This window comes from Lytechinus pictus, chromosome 18 (genome assembly GCF_037042905.1).
Source record: "Lytechinus pictus isolate F3 Inbred chromosome 18, Lp3.0, whole genome shotgun sequence".
NCBI lineage: Eukaryota > Metazoa > Echinodermata > Echinoidea > Temnopleuroida > Toxopneustidae > Lytechinus > Lytechinus pictus.
In genome coordinates, this window is record NC_087262.1 from 9,206,521 (window position 1) to 9,223,450 (window position 16,930).

The following is a 16,930-nucleotide window of genomic DNA, read 5'->3' on the forward strand; positions in this document are numbered from 1 at the left end:
ATGAGATATTTGTTCGTGCCTCAATTTACCTAAATCCATTTGGCGCGTCTACACTCTCCTGAAACAGGTACAAGCCTCACACGTTCCTATAGCAAATGATCTGCATACATGTTCTCTGATATAAAAAAAATCTTGTAATTTGCTTTCACATTGCATATCCCAGCAACCTTAACTTGGGGGAATTCCTGTGAAAGTTCTCATAATTTTGAAAAGTACCAACTAGTCACAATCATTGCTTTCTGTCACACACTGCAGATATCCCAGCATCTATAGAAAAATCCCTGTTCAAGTTCTAGTGTTTTTTGAAAAATAGTACCAACAAATTTGCAACTGTTTTATGTCAGCGATGTTACGATCCCTTTGCTTTCAGTGTCACACTGGAAAAATACTTAATTCCCCCTAATTCTGAATTCTACTCTGGTATTATTAACATCAGGTATTTGTAATTTAAAGGCTATAAAAGCACTTTCTGCTGCCAAGGTAATCATTATATCATAGAAATTACAAAAATTTTATTTGTGAATTGAACACATTTTTTTTTTAATCAATGATCGAGGTGATCAAACTTTGAAATGATTCATAATGTTCACATATTCTAGATATTGATTCAGATATGAAGTATTTTCACTTTGCCATCTTATGAGATAGCATCCAACCTTTGGCATGGTAATCGTTATGTAAAGTTTAAACTAAATCAGGTTTATGGTACGGTATCTTTGAAATTGTTCTTGTTTGTTTTTATCCTTCCTGCAATTTGTTGGTCAAATAGGATATGGGAAGTTGTAACATTGTTTGTGTACACACAAATTTGAAAGAAGTATCAGTGAACTTTCAACATTGACCTTCAAGTAACTGAATTCATATCTTTGTATCATTTTGAAAAAATACATAGGCCTATGTATATTGCAGTTTAAAACTGTAACTAAATTTAGTTATTTCTAAAAACATGTTTAATCTAAATAATTGATTTTATTGATTTGTTATTTGTTTAAAATATGTTGCAGTTGAGTTTTCCAGTTGTTTATTTTTAATATTGAATAGTGATACTTTTAGTTGCTTTTGTTTTTACCTTCAGTGGTATATTTGTAAATGAAGTTTTCCACACCTACTTACCTGTAAAATATATATTTTTTTAAATCTTAATCTTGAAATAGCCTCTACAATAAGAACACTACATGCAGGTCACTCTAAAAGTTCAACATTACATTGTTTGTAACCCTCCCACACACTGGCTATTAAAGTGTATTGTTGCGTATTTGTTTTTCTTGGTCTGTTTTTAGTGGATTGTGTGTGGGAAGGGGTCGTGTTCAAAACAACCAAGAGTAGGTTGCATTTTCTTCCATATTCAGCATTTTGAACTAAAATGCAAGTCTATAATCTAGGTTATGAATTTTATTATTTTACAAAATAATGAATAGGTCCCTTTATATATATCCAGCAAAAATATGGAGTTTTTCCCCTGGCATTTTTTTTTATAGTTGCTCATTGAGAAGCAAAGATTGTCAATATAATGTTTTTTCTTGATGAATGCGATGATATTTCCTACATCTTCATCTTTTCTGTCAATTCATTCTCAAAAATAATTATTGAATAGGATCCAAATCAAGTAGGGACAATACATGCTTTTAGTCCTTATCCGACTCTGCTAAAGGTTGAACAAATCCTTCTGAAAATGAATTGGGTCATCCTAAAGAAATATAAACATTGCTGGTTCTTGTTATCCTGATTGATTTATTTATTCATTTTTCATTTGTGGTTTTATTTTAACAGGGTAGCCTTTTCAGCTATAAAGACTGCCCGACCAAGGGGCTCTATATCATACATTTGTTTTTAGAATGTAATCCTTTCTTTTAAAACTCAATAGGTTTATTTCCATTTCGTCTAATGCCAATTCACCCAATTGCCAACTCGTCTACTATCATTTGGTCTACCATCAGTCCATCCACCCACTACATGGTCTGCTTTCATTTGGTCTTAATGCCATTCCGTCTAATAACCAGTTGGTCCAATAGCCATTTAGTCCATATACCATTTGGTCTAATTGGACTAAGTGTTAAAATGTGCAAAATATAAATGTATGTATGAAAATAAAATGGATATTAGACCAAGTGGATATGAGACGAAATGGTCATAGACAAAAGGGTGATTAGACGAAGTGATGATTGGACCAAATGGTTACTGGATCAAATGGTTGTTAGACAAAATGTAGATGGATGGAATGGCATTAGACTAAATGAAAGTAGACCAAATAGTGGGTGGACGAGTTGGCAGTAAACAAATTCGCAATTCACCACTCAATAAATCTTATCTATATCCTATCTATTCTCCTTTGTTTTGCCTACATCTATTCCACCCTCCTAATATACACTAATGTACATGTTTTTTCATTTTTCTTTTAATATGACAAATAAGTGTCAATTTTACAATGTAATCTATTGTATGATTGTCAATCAAACATTCATAGATTAATTTTTTTTTCTTACTTGTTCTTCCTTTCTTTTGCTCCTTTTCTTCTCTTTTGCTCTTTCTCCCTTTCATTCTTTTTCCTTATTTTCTTCTTTCTCCCCACTTTCTTTATTCATCTTTCTTGCTTGCTTTTTTGCATTCTTTCTTGTTTTCATTCTTTTTTATTTATTTCTCTCTTTCTTTCTTACTTGCATTTTTTCTGGTTTTCTTTCTTTTTACTTTCTTTTCTCTCTTTATTTCTTTCTATCTCTCTGTCTTTCTTTCTTTCTCTCTCTCTCTCTTCCTTCTTTCTTTTCTTTCTTTCTCTCTCTCTTTCTCTCTTTCTTTTTTTCTTCTTTCTTTCTTTCTTCCTGTCTTTCTTTCATTCTTCCGTCTACAGGACGACCTTCCCAGAGTAAAGACAGAAATCAAAGCAATGAAGGAGTTGGTTCACCAGCACATATGTACGCTCTACGAGGTCGTAGAAACAAAAAACAAGATTTTCATGGTTATAGAGGTAAGAGCTTGTTCACATTTTTACTTTACCAGGACCAATTTCTCCCCCTTTCCACCTTTTTCCCTTTCACTCTCCAACTCTTTATCTCTCTTTCTCATCCCTCCATCCCCCCCCCCTCTCTTTATTTCTTCCCATTTCACACTCTACCTATCATTTTTCTTTCTCTCTTACCCCCATTTCTGTCAGTGTATTCCTGGTGAATTTCTTTAAGGCTGCGTTTATGCCACCTCAAGCCAGAATCATGATTTGCTTCCAGAATTCAGTCTGTTGTACTTCATTTTGTTTAATTCTGTTTGTCTTTCCGGTTTATCGAAAATGCTGTTCGGAAGTGAATGTCAGCGTAGATCCAATTTAATAGTATTGACACTGTTAACTCAACAACAACTGAGATCATTGTCCAAATTCAAATTCAGATCATGATTCTAAGGTTAAAAAGTGGCACATAAAAGCACCCAATCAATAATGATAATAAGTAACAATATTTGTATAGCCCTTATCACACAACATGTCTCTATAAAGCACTTTAGAAAACTAGAAAGAGAAAGAGAGAAGGAATTTCAGCAAAAATAAATTAAGTAATACATGCATACATGTAGTTCACAGTAGACTGTAGACAGTTGAGGGTCTGCATATGCTATGGGAACAAACTTTTTAACAAAAAGTCATTTTTTTAATGGATTTGAATTTGTCGGTTGAATCTGCTTGTTTTATACTTTGAGGTAGATTGTTCCAGAGTTGAGGGGACCAATTTAATGTCATACAACAGTTTTCAGATTTTTATTATTTTTTTCTGCTATTTCATTTTTTGGGCATTATTTCACACTACTTACTACTTCACCCAACCCCTATTTACTGTAATCTCAATTCTATGCGTTGGTCTGTTGATTAACAGCTTCCTGATTTGTAATATCACACTCGTAGAAAAAAATTTATTTTAAGATTTGAGATGCAAGATTTCATGGAAACCATCATTTTGTATTGATGTGTTTTTATCTAAATTCCAGGAAAGTTGCATTACGCAGGCTTCAGGTCCAGGTGTCCACTTGTGTGCTTTTAATTTCCCCTGGGCGTTCTCTATCAAATAAGATTGATTAAATTGATTATTTTGGCTTATTTTCTTGTTTGCATCATGCCATACCCCGTGATTTAGGGCTGGTTATTTCTTGTACGTTCGAATCCATCCCCCTGTTTTCAGATCTTTGACAGATAAGATGGGTATTGGATGATTTTGAAGTTTCGGGAGGAATTCCTGATTTGTAGGATGCAAGTAGCGGTTGCCATGGCGATTCAAGCACGAGGTTGTTTGTCGGCAGGATATGAGGGAAGTTGATATTTTGAATTCAAGCCGAGCTTCAAAGAAGCCCGTCAAATAACAAGATGGGGGCAAAAATATGTGGGTCACTTTATTTGATATATTTTTGGTTATTTATTCATTTATCTACAATTTATCTATTTATTTATTCTTTCATTTATTTATTAATTTATTTATGTTTTATTCAGGTTAGCTCATGTCACCAAAAATGATGATTCTTCATTAGGCCCTGATTATTATTATTTTTTTTTTTCAAACAAACTGAAAAAGAAGAAAGGTCAAAATTGACACATTTAATAAGGCAAAAAGAAATAACATGAAAATAAATAACATACATGGGCTAAAAACGTCAATGAACTTTAAAATATGTCAATATACAGTGCATGCCCAATAGGCTTATTAGGGCATTAAAAATGGTACATTATTTACAAAGAGCACTGGCAATAACAGATAATATGAATAACTGCAGCGATCTATTGTGAATTAATGATAGTAAATTATTTACACGTGCGACAAGAATTTTGTAAATCAATTGTATATATCTTGCATTATTGAACATTTGCCAAAGCTTGTTAGACAGGCTTTAAATATTTCTCTCTCACACTTGCAAGACAAGTGTTGTTGTTTTTTTCACTTTGAAGAGGCTGAAGAGTGGTGATTACTTGTTCTTTCGGATTTATTTTGAAGGCCCAATTTCTCCTTCCTCGTCGTCGTCGAAAAGAATTGACATTTCTGAGGCCTTGTAGAGATCCAACTTCGAACTGTGTGTGGGTGGAAACAGTGAGAGAAAGTGCACTTTTGGAATTACTGAAGTGTCGCCCAATTCGTTGCTTCTGAGCAGTATTCGATCCACGGAGAAATGGCAATCTTTCCTGACTGCTAATGAAATCATTGCAGTGTCTGCATGTAGTCTGTCTCTGTATCTAGGTCTGCCCCCCCCCTCTTTGCCCCTCTCTCAGTCTCTCTTTTTTCCATCTACTCTCCTCTTACCCCCTATCTCCTTCATTCTTTTTCCATATCTCTCTATCGTTCTCTTTTCTTCACTCTCCTTTCAGAAGCTTTGTTGCCGTCAGCCCCCATGAATTTTTTCCGGGGTTCTCGTTTGTTCATCCCTCTCTTTTCATCCCCTCTCTTGTTTCGTCTATATGCCCTTTTCTTGATAACATATGTTTACTATGCCCATGATTGAGTAACGGTTTTGTGACATAGTAGATCTGAAGGTCGTAGGATTTGTGGCTCAAGTCCTGACATAGCACCACCAGTGTCCTTTGGCAAGGCATTAAACTAGATCTTTCATTCGCCACCCAGGGATTTATTTTGTGCTTGTTGGGAGGATATCCTTTATTGCTGTGAATGCAAAAATCAATACCCTTAAAGAACTGGGGTAACAAAGTTAAATAATCAATGTCCAATGGAGCCTTTGTGAGCTCACCTTTTTTTCTGTGCAAAATCAACTGTGCCTGAAGCTTAGACTACCATTATCTCAGAATCGGGAGCTATTATTATTATCATCGTTATGATTGAAACACATGGTGAACATCTTAAAGACTGCGAGGCTGATTAGCTCTACCCCGTAATGAAACTGCTCTGTTTATTTCCCCAGGCAAGACGTCATATGATTGGTATGTGAATGAACCAAGCTTCGTCTTGGAATCGTCTATTTTGTTACGTCTTTCGATGATTCCCTAAAATGTGTCTGATCCTGTCTATTATCTTAACTCATCCGTTAAAAAAGTTAGGTTTTTCTTTAAAATGCAAAGCTTCGCGATATTTTGTGATTAGATTCGTGGAAAGATATTGATAAATCGTTGCTCTGTTGTATTCTGATAAGTATGGCATTTGGTTTGAGATGAAACTGTCACTCTGTGGAATATGATCATCTGTTCTTCAAATTGGCAACTATAGATATATTTGAAGTCCTTGGAAGTTGTATTGTAAAAATCATATAATGATTTTGAATTTCCTATTACTTGTCAATTCGATATAGTTTAGTTGGTGGTGGTGGTGGTGGTCATGATGATGATGATGCTGATGACAATGTAGGCTTGCTTATTCCTTCACACTATGACTGGATATCCAAACCGCAAGTTGCTTTGCACACTACAAATCTAATATTACTCAAATCTTGCATCATCTGATATCATCCCATTTCATTTCCTCTTACAATTCAGATCCTCACTGCCAAAGAATTTATCCCATAAACACCGTGATCATGATACAAATTTCTTGTCCACGGTAGATGTCATGTAATTTACAAGACAACCTTCCCTGGGGAGTTCCCCCAGATGATGGATGACTCCACTTTCGTGTGTACTTTTCAGGGCAGAAAATTGCACGCTTGACGCCGCCGCTTGCTTTCCCCTAATTTGTTTCTCTCACTCTGCTTTCATGGGGATGCCTCGGAAAATGCAAACAAGGCTAATTCACTCTCTCTCTCTCCATTAAAAGCAGCCATGAATATTTCATACCTCTGACAATGGACGCTTGGATGAAGAGATGGGAATCTAATTTACAGTCGTCTAGCTGTCAGGCTTATCTGCTCATTTGCGTTGATTGGCCCAAGCCTGTTTATATTTATGTTTGTTTTACCCCTTTACTATAATCTCATGAATGGATGAATATAAGTGTGGACCTTTAACTAATGCCCAGGCTGGATGTAGCCAACATTTTTTATTGCTAAAAACACATTTCACAAAGAATTTACTCTTATTGGTTGTGAATATAGACATTTTTCAAAACTTTCATGTTGAATTGCTATTCTGCAGAATACGTGAAGATAGAAATTTGGTTTAATGCAAGAGAGATCTCATCATGATTATGCATTGGACCTTCTTCTGGAAAAAAAAAAAAGAATTTCAAAGAATACCAAGCATTTTACTTCCAGATAGAATTGGTCGTGTGAATTGTTCAGTGTCACTTGTGATGCGGAATACCAGGGCCCTGTTATCATTATGGTAACTTTGCCATCTAATGGTGACTACCATGGAATCCTTGATTGTGATTGGCTGTTGAGCATCGTTACAGCGGTAGCTACCATAGGATCGCAAATAACTTTTATGTAACGGGGCTCTGAATTGAAAAGAAAAAAAAGTGATCCCAGAAACTGATCACATTGGATGCAGTGTTCTAGCAGAACAAACTCAGATCAAGAAGATATATACATATTTCTGCCACCTTCAACAACCCACTATTTTCAGACTTTAAAGTGTTTTAAAGTGTTGCTCTTTTTTTTTTCTTTCTTTCTTTATTTGAAAAATATATTCCTCCTTTTATTAGACCCTATATCCTGTTCATAATTAATAAATTGTGCTATGAAATAATATGTGCTGGAAAGGAGTGGGAGTTTATGATGCTAGTTTAGATTTATGAGTTTCTTGTAAGCTTGATAAACCTCTTCACTTTAAGAGGGTACTTCGGACAGAGAGAGAGAGAAAGAGAGAGAGAGAGAGTGAAAGAGGAAGAATGATTTTCTTAAGATGTTTTTAGTTTTGAACAGGAATGTGTGGGTGATTATTATCAAGATGCACTTGGGAAAAAGTGTGGGGGAGTTTAATTTCAAGGGGTATTTCACTAATAGTTAAGTGTAACTTATAGTCATTTCACAAATAGTTAAGTGTAACTTATAGTCATTTCGCAAATAGTTAAGTGTAACTTAGTCATTTCACAAATAGTTAAGTGTAGCCTAATTTCACAAATAGTTAAGTGTAACTTAGTCATTACACAAATAGTTGAGTGTAACTTATAGTCATTTCACAAATAGTTAAGTGTAACTAATTGTCATTTCACAATTAGTTAAATGTAACTAATTGTCATTTCACAAATAGTTAAGTGTAACTTATAGTCATTTCACAAATAGTTAAGTGTAACTAATTGTCATTTCACAAATAGTTAAATGTAACTAATTGTCATTTCACAAATAGTTAAGTGTAACTAGTAGTCATTTCACAAATAGTCAAGTGTAACTTATAGTCATTTCACAAATAGTTAAGTGTAACTAATTGTCATTTCACAAATAGTTAAGTGTAACTTGGAGTCTTTTCACAGATAGTTGAGTGTAACTTATAGTCATTTCACAAATAATTAAGTGTAACTTATAGTCATTTCACAAATAGTTAAGTGTAAGTAATAGTCATACTTACATGGTAACTTGTAAATTGTAATTGTACCTCATTCAATAAAAAAATACAAAAGAAAAAGTCTTCTGATTCAACAATCTTTTTGATCTCTATTTTGATCATATCAAAAAAGATAATTATTTTTAATCACACACGACCCAGGTGAGGTAATTGGGTACCCTGTAAAAATGCATTCCTTGGGGGGAAAAGCACCTTATTGGCTGCAAGGCCAAGCCTTGGTTAATAATATGCAGTACTTCGAAATAGTTCCAAGCGCTATATACCGTAAATGTGGCATATTGTCATTTATTCATTATTTAATATTTATGATTATTATTTTTGTCATATTGTTTCTTTTTTAACTATGTGCAGTACTGTCCTGGCGGGGAGCTATTTGATTACATCGTCGCCAAAGACCGTCTCAAGGAGGCTGAGGCCCGAGGATTCTTCCGCCAAATCATTGCAGCTGTCGCTTTCATCCACCACGAAGGGTACGCACACAGGGACTTAAAACCGGTAAGCATTATATGGGAGAGGGTGTGCAAGAGGTACGCACATGGGGACGTAAAACTTGCAGTGGCGGATTGAGGTCGCCGTGCAAGGGGCGCAATCCCCCTCTAAAATTTGAGAACTGCCTATTGGAATTAATGATTAGACTACTTTCCTCCTAAGCTTAAACATTGTAGTCTAATGAATATTTCCCCAGCTGTATATAGTAAACATAGTTAAAAATTCTTTAAAATAAAATTGTAACCCTTTCCCCTGCTCTCTGCGCCCCTCAATTTCAAAATCCTGGATCCACCATTGAACTTCTGAGCATTTTTGGAAGGGTATTCAAGAGGTACACATGGGGACTCCATAGGTATTAGAACAATGATGCGAGTGTATAAAGGGGCAAAGGGACCTTCTAAAGGGGAAGTTCACTCTGACAAAAAATAAATTGTAAAAATAGCAGAAAAAATAATAACAAATATTGGTGAAGGTTCGAGGATAATCCATCAAGGAGGTACCTAGACAAGCAAGGGGAGGGTGCATAGAGAGTGTTTTATTCTGGTAAGGTCTTTTGAAAAGGTACAAACAAACCCTGAACAGCCAGGCAGGGCGGCAGGATGGTAGCCCCTTTCCCATCAAATATCCTGATCTCTATAGGCGGTGCTGCACCATCCCGAGTTTGCTCAATCTCGAGATTTTAGCCCGATCAGCCCTCTTCGCGATTAATCTCGAGATTCATGAAACCCCGTCTGCACCATCCCACGAGGAGCTATATCTGCTCGAGCGAGGCAACAAGCCCGATATTCCGGGCATGCGCACTTTCGGATCTTGGAGTTTCAACGGCCCGCGCTTTTGAATAACTTCCCGCGATATGCAAGCAATGAACTCCTTTCATTAGTACTTTCGCCGAATTCAACCGGTGTTATGCAACAATCCTTTCAGCTCAGCGAGTGAAGAAGTGATGTATTCTTCGTGAAATATGATGGCGGAGTAGGAGGCAACGACAGAGAGAGAGAGAGAGAGGGAGAAGGAGGAAAGAAATGCTATTTGCTAACATTTTGCGAAGGAATAAGACAACACTGCTGTCAGTGTTGTTATTGAATATGACCATCGTCGATGCGATGAGCGCCTCCCCCTTCGGTCTGGTCTCTCCCGGGGTCTCTCCCAAAATCCATTCACTGGTGGGGACACCATCGTTGCTTATGAACGCTATTCGCATGTATAAAGTTGACTTTCGCACGTGTTTATGTTTTGACCAAGGCGGAAGTGGAACGCGAATTGCATTATGGACTGACGTCATGAATAAATTACCCCGAGTCCAATCTCGAGTGCGTCTGCACCGACGAATTAGCGGGATAATTCGTAAAATAGCGCGCTATTTTGCAAATAAACCCGAGTTGACTTGGGATTGCAATCTCGAGATTAATCCTACGAACTAGCGCGATAATTGCGTCTGCACCGCCAACTATCTCGAGATTTTTCAGATCGGGATAATTTGCCGGATCAGAAATAGCGCGCTAATTTGAAACTTCGGGATGGTGCAGACGGCCCTTATGTAGCAATGGCGATAGCCTTTTTTTTAATATCAGCAAGCTCTGTAATTCATGAAATGAATAAGATACATGCACTTTAATATCAAGGAATAGCTCTTGTTCAATCAGGTATACATGTACTGAAAATACTATCGTGATTTGTTATCTGGTAAGATTGATTAAAACTAAAGTTACAAAAATAAAGTTTAACGAACAAGACAAATAGATTAAGAGGAAAGTGAAAGATACAAAAGATATAGTTATGGGTTGCCATAAATCATCCAGGTCTGTAATCAGTGAACAAAACTAAGTATATAAAATTTATGGTCAGTAGAGGTGGCCAGCTCTTGAGCAATCAGATAAATTGACCTTATGACATTTATCGTAGAGAGCTGGGGGGATGTCTAATCACACGTAGTAATCTCAGGGCACAGGTTTCTTGTTTACATTTGGCTTCTGTAGACTTAGACCCCTTGTACACATACTGTACGTCAAAAGCCTGGTGCACTCTGCAGGATCCGATCTGATCCGGTTGCGGTTCCATTTAGGACAAAATCTGTAATAACATTTGATATGAGCATTCCAGCCTTTATGAATACTGAAATCCAAATTCCAGTCTATTGCGAGCCTCCATGTAGGAAGAGAAAAAAAAAACTTATGCATTTCTAAATTGTTGTGAGGTTGTAGAAGTGTTGCCATTGGCTCTAAAGCCGAATTGAATTTGATTCCGACCACAAGGCTCACAGACAAGCAGAATGTTGTTTTTAGCATTCCTATCATTAATCCGGACATCAAATAAGATGATTTTGCTTGTTTTTAAATTCATGTTTAATGGAAAATCTGATTTGTTAAAAAAAAAATGGGTTGCATCAGATTGCATAGTGTGTAGCTGGCTTTAAAAATGGACTGAGGACACTTACGTGTAACAACAAATTTTTTGAAAAGGCGGAGTTAGCCCCCCCCCCCCCCCCCCCCCCATTGCCATCTGATTGCAACTTGTATGGATTCCTTGATTTTGAATGGTTGCTGAGCATCGTTAGCATGGTGGTTGCCATGGAAAGGTAAAATAGTCCTGATCAGAGAATACCAAGGTTTTCTAGTGATGGGGTACATGTATACGTAAAAGCACCCTGTAAAGTACCCAGTACTGAAAAGCTGATATAACATAATTTATGTATTTCATTACAGAAGTGATGCTTTCTATATACGCTGCTATACAGGGTATCCCAGGATGCAGTATGGTGACTTTTACGTACTTTGACTTCTCAATTTTTGTCTTTTTCTTATTAAACCAAATTCCATGATCTTAATGGTATCATTCTCCTTGTTAAAATATGCTTTAACCAGTAATCCAAACAAACTTTTTAAACATTTTATCCAATGATGCAAATGAAAATTTAAAATTGTATCCAATGATGCAAACAAACATTTAATAGTTTATCCAATGATGCAAACAAACATTTAATATCTTATCCAAATATGCAAATAATTTTTTATCCAATGAAAGCAGGGAAACACTTCACGCTTTATCCAATGGTGCAAACAAAACATCAACATTTTAAAGTCAAGGCACTTCAAACCCGCCACCACTTCATTTTTTCTAGGATATCCTGTATATGTATTATTTTATAGTAATTGGATTTGAAAAGGTGCTTTTCATTAGCCTAAGCTAATTGAGTCTCTTAATGAGTGATTTACGAGTCGTCTGGGAATGCTGTAAATGTCAACGTAAAAAGGTCTCGACTTCCTGACAGCGAAATGAACACACTAGAGCAAATTACATCAGCAAAACCCACGTTTTGACAAGTTTCACCTGCTGGATTTGGGATTTTCTACAAATTATGATTAATGGCGCAGGTGCAAATTGTGGAAATTCCTCTAGAATTCTTTTCTACAGAACCATAAAGAAAAATAATTGTCTTAAAATGTTTGTTAGGATGAAGATTGTGAAAGAAAGGCAAGCAAAGGGCAAAATGAGCCATTTAAGTCATTGGATACTTAGCCCACATTGATGGAGCCATATGAGCTGGGATGTATGGAAAACAAGATTCAGTCCCATACAATTTTAAGCTTTTAAGGGGGAAACAAACCTTATTAATGATAATTTATGATTTGTGGTTTCAATTCAATCCAATTTCAAAATGGTTCTGCAGAATAGCCTTAATTTCAAAACTCGCCTCTTCAGCCCTTCATTTTGAGATTTGCAAGACATTATATTTCACGACTTATGAAGCATCACTATTCAGCAACCGCGGTTTGTGCCGAGAGTTTTTCGAAACTGGGTTTTCTAGGGTAAAAATTTGTTGATTTGAACGCAGCTATAGATCCACTTAGCACACTTATTATACCAGATGGTATACCCGTGGTATACCCTATCCGATCCCTTGTGGTCCTCTAAAGTACCTTCTGCAATCAGGATGATGATGGCAACTCTCTTATTTGTTTTCTTGTCTAAGCTTTGTACTAGTCTGCAATCACAGACTCGCATTTTGACACTTTAACCGTAGGGTCCATGCTTTAACAAATTATATAATGTCTAGAGTTGGAGACTAGGCTCCTATTAACCCTATGTGTGGTAGAAAGCAGTCACGGTACAGTACAGGAGTGAATCTAGTCTCACTATTCAGACCCTGCATCATGCACAATGTGAAAACTAGAGGTCTGGGCCAGCAAAAAAGCTTTTCACTGGGAGAGGGGGGGGGGGTATAGGGATGCTCGGTCAAGAGATTTTTTGTGTGCTTGACATACCTACAAATTCCCTTTCATTCATGCATTGAAAAGAATCATTTTATTCTTTATTTAAAAAATCATGTTATAAGCTTTGGTCAATGTAAAAATGACATGTTTTCAAAGTTGTCTCATAAAATGAAAGAGTATGCCTATGTAATGAAACACAAGTTGTGGGAATCATGTGATCAATTATATTATTATATGGATAAAACTTGCAAGTAAAATGTTGAGATTCAATTAAATCGGGTCTCTGACAAAAATCCATTCTTAGTAATAATGTTCTTGGTATAAGCTCACATGTCTCTCAATTCACGAATTGGGTGACAAGGGTATTACACAACACCAAGTCTCTCCCCCCCCCCCCTCAAAAAAAATAAAAATGACATATATTTTTAAGTTTTAACAAAAAAAGGTTTTCGGCAGATTTTGTTAATTTGTGTTTCTGACTTTCTACTCTTTTGTCAAGTCATGCTTGAGTATGCACAAGTTAAATGCAAAATGGTAACTTTCCAAATTTTCATGAGAGACATTGTTTTACATCACATTTAAAGATAACCTGAAAGAATGATAATCATGATATTACTTTAAATTCATAATTTTCCGAAATCGATTTGTTCTAATAACTTCAGGCATTAATTTAAAGCATAAAAAATTGTCAAAAAGTTCCTCTAACCATTTCATAAAATCCTGTGAGAAGTAATGAAAGTGATCAGCCTCTTGATACCACTTTCACACCAGTCACGGGTCACATTGGAAACTGCTTAGATGTGACATCTGAACACAGAGCTCTGTTATGAAAAATAGTAAAAGACCCCTATAAAGTTTATATTTTACCTTCACTTTAGACCAAAATTTAATAAATAAGAATGTGAATGGAGATGCTGTAAGATTTAGTCAAATGTTTCAATATTTCTTTTAAAGGTAAATATTAGTTGTGGTAACAATCTAAAAATGAGTTCGAACAGAATCCAATAAAATGATCACCCAAGTCTTTGTATGTATGAATAAAAAAATATGTACCAAATGGCTCTGGAAAGAAAATATGGTAGTGCTGAGAAATGAGCAAAATAAGCACAGAATTCCATAATATGTCGGGTATTTTTTTATAAACAGTATTAATACATTGTCCCACACGTTATGCCTTTTTGTGTTAGTGATCATGAGAATTATCGGTTTTCAGCTAAGATTTCATGATTTCACAAAGTTAAGTTTATTTCAATGTACCCGAACTCGGTCTATGATAATATGGTAGCATCTAACATTGATTTTAAAGACTTTCTCATGAATGACTGTTTGCTGCAGCTACTTTCTTTTAACTTTTGAGATCAAGTTTATAGAATGCTTGAATTAGATTTGCAATGTGAATTGGGTGTATCCCCTGCAAGATGAAATCCAACACTCGCTCGCCTAGATGATGCAACTCAAAATCTATTCCAAACTTCTTTCTCAGATCTTTTCTATCAGTCTAAATATCATCCGTGGGCAATCTCTTCTAAGAAATGATATTAAAACTATGTTTGCCTCGCCATCTGCCTCGCAGCTGCAATTGTCTTCTGTATAGAGGGGCAAATCAGTTTTAGGGGCTCTCGGATTGTTTATCCGGTTTCTCTGAATGTTCAAGTAATTTCATTCATTTATCCTTTTTCATTTTGACATTCTCCAATTTGTTCTCATTTTTCATCAGTCTGTCCCTGCTTTCCCTCCCCCATTTCAATTTGTTTTTCATGTTTATCACTTATTGAACCCACTTTCAAGAAACAAAATAAATTCTCTGTTATTGTCTTTTTATATTTACATGTATAAACATCATTTTGCTCTATTTGATATTTGATTATACATTTTCATATCAGTCTTTTTCGTCTAAAATAATAATTAAATCTCTCTCTCTCTCTCTCTCCCTTCTCTCCATAATCCTTTTTTTTCTTCTTCTCCTCCTCCTTCTCCTCTTCTTTGTTCTTCTTTTTCCTCTTAATCTCCTCTTTGTTTTTCTTGTTCTCCTCTTAATCCCTTTCCTCCATCTACTTCTTTTTCTCATTTATATCCTCTTTTTTTCTCCTTTTGATTCTCCTCTCCCTCCCGTCTTCTGCCCCTTCTTCTCTCCTCATCACAGGAAAATCTCCTCTTAGACGAAGACCAGAGCTTAAAGTTGATTGACTTTGGCCTTGCAGCCAAACCCAAAGTAAGTAGTAACCACTTCTAATGTACCATATTCGCTTACCCCCCTTCAGCACATCGTAGAAGTTTTTTCCCCTATCCTTTCCTCCCGTCGTCGTCAAGAGCTTCGTATGCCCTCTCCCCTTTTTTCCTTGATTCCTTTCTCCTCCTTCTTCAATATATTTAATTCCCCCTTTCTTCTACATTCCATTTTGACCCCTCCCTACTTTCCTGAAATCCTTCCTGACCCTCTTTGTCAGCATCTCATTGTTATGAACATGCTAATTTAAGTGCATTAAAACCTTTCATATAAACAAAGATAAACAAAAAATTTAGGGGGTTGGCATATATTCTCTTTAGAATTGCCCATCTCATGAATTTTGATATCTATGGCCATATTCCAAATATTTCTTGACAGAAATTCCAATGACAAATTGGACACCAAAGGGATAGTTCATGAAAATGCAAAATATCATTCGCACGAAGAAATCTTGTTGGCAAAAGTAGGCTGGTTCATATAAACGCCGATGATCTCACCTTTCTCCCCTGAATTTGTTATTTTCTTCAGATATTTTCATGTTAAATTCATCAGTGGAGTAATGCACTGGAATCAGATGAACATGAAATATTCATTTTTGTCTGTAATGCTTTCAGCTAAAATCACAGGGGGGAAAAACCGATCCTCCTTAGTTGTTATTCCAGAATCCAAATCATAAAAGGAATGGATTTTTTTCTCCCCTCTCTCTCTCTCTTTTATATCACTCTTCTGAGTACTTGAATAACTGTTCTGCATTTCTTTTTTATCAATTCCACTTCTTCATTTTTTCTTTGATAAAAATGAATAGTCTCTTTTGGGGAGTGTTTCATAAGTGACTATTTGTATTTCATAAAACATTCGCACTAAGCCAAATTAAGCAATCAGAAGCAAGGATTACAGTAGCTTATAACGATAATCATTGATAGTCACTAGATTTTTCATGAAATGCTTAATTTCCCATACATGCAGAATGCTGTACATTTTACACCTGCTTTCCTAATACTTTATTGAAACCTGTATATAATGACCATAAGGGGACAAATAAAACAGCCTTCATATTAAAACACGTGGTCTTTACTGCAGGGTTCCTATCATACATGCCTCAATGGGAAAAGTACACTCCACTCTAAAATTAGGATTTAAAAGATAGCGCGGATCTGCTACAGTTACTGAACGCTTGTGCGGAATATTTTAGTGCGGGCCTGGTGCGGACCAAAAAATGATAAAGGTACTGAAAACGGTATGACAGGTTCAACTGCATTTGTAGATATTTCTTTTTGGGAAAAAAAAAATGAAATGAAGCCCATCCCTTTGTTGCGTGTAATGATCCTTTTTTTAAATTCAGGGCAGAGCCATGACAAAAAAAAAAAAAAAAAAATCCCTAAGTTATCAAAAGCATTTTACTTCTGCGTTGCATCTATGTACTGTGTTTTCAATTGAGCTCAAAACAATTATAATATCTTTTTCACCATCCTATTTGGGCTGTTGTTTTCAATTTTCCCAGAATGAAGTGTTGTGTTTCATTAAAGTCGTGTAAAATTTCTGATCAGTTTATCTGACTTGTTCAGTCTCCTCAATATACAGTGTTTTAGCTTC

General features: G+C 35.8%; 1 protein-coding gene across 1 annotated transcript in view; it reads left to right on the forward strand.

Annotated features, from left to right (window-relative positions):
- Positions 1–16,693, forward strand: part of LOC129281358 (maternal embryonic leucine zipper kinase-like) — a 29,303-nt gene extending 12,610 nt beyond the window's left edge. The window contains exons 4-6 of the mRNA XM_054917302.2: positions 2,846–2,962; positions 8,762–8,905; positions 15,254–16,693. Coding sequence (XP_054773277.1) covers positions 2,846–2,962; positions 8,762–8,905; positions 15,254–15,343 — 351 coding nt within the window. The 3' untranslated portion in view covers positions 15,344–16,693. The remainder of the gene's footprint in view (positions 1–2,845; positions 2,963–8,761; positions 8,906–15,253) is intronic.
- The last annotated feature ends 237 nt before the right edge of the window (positions 16,694–16,930 follow it).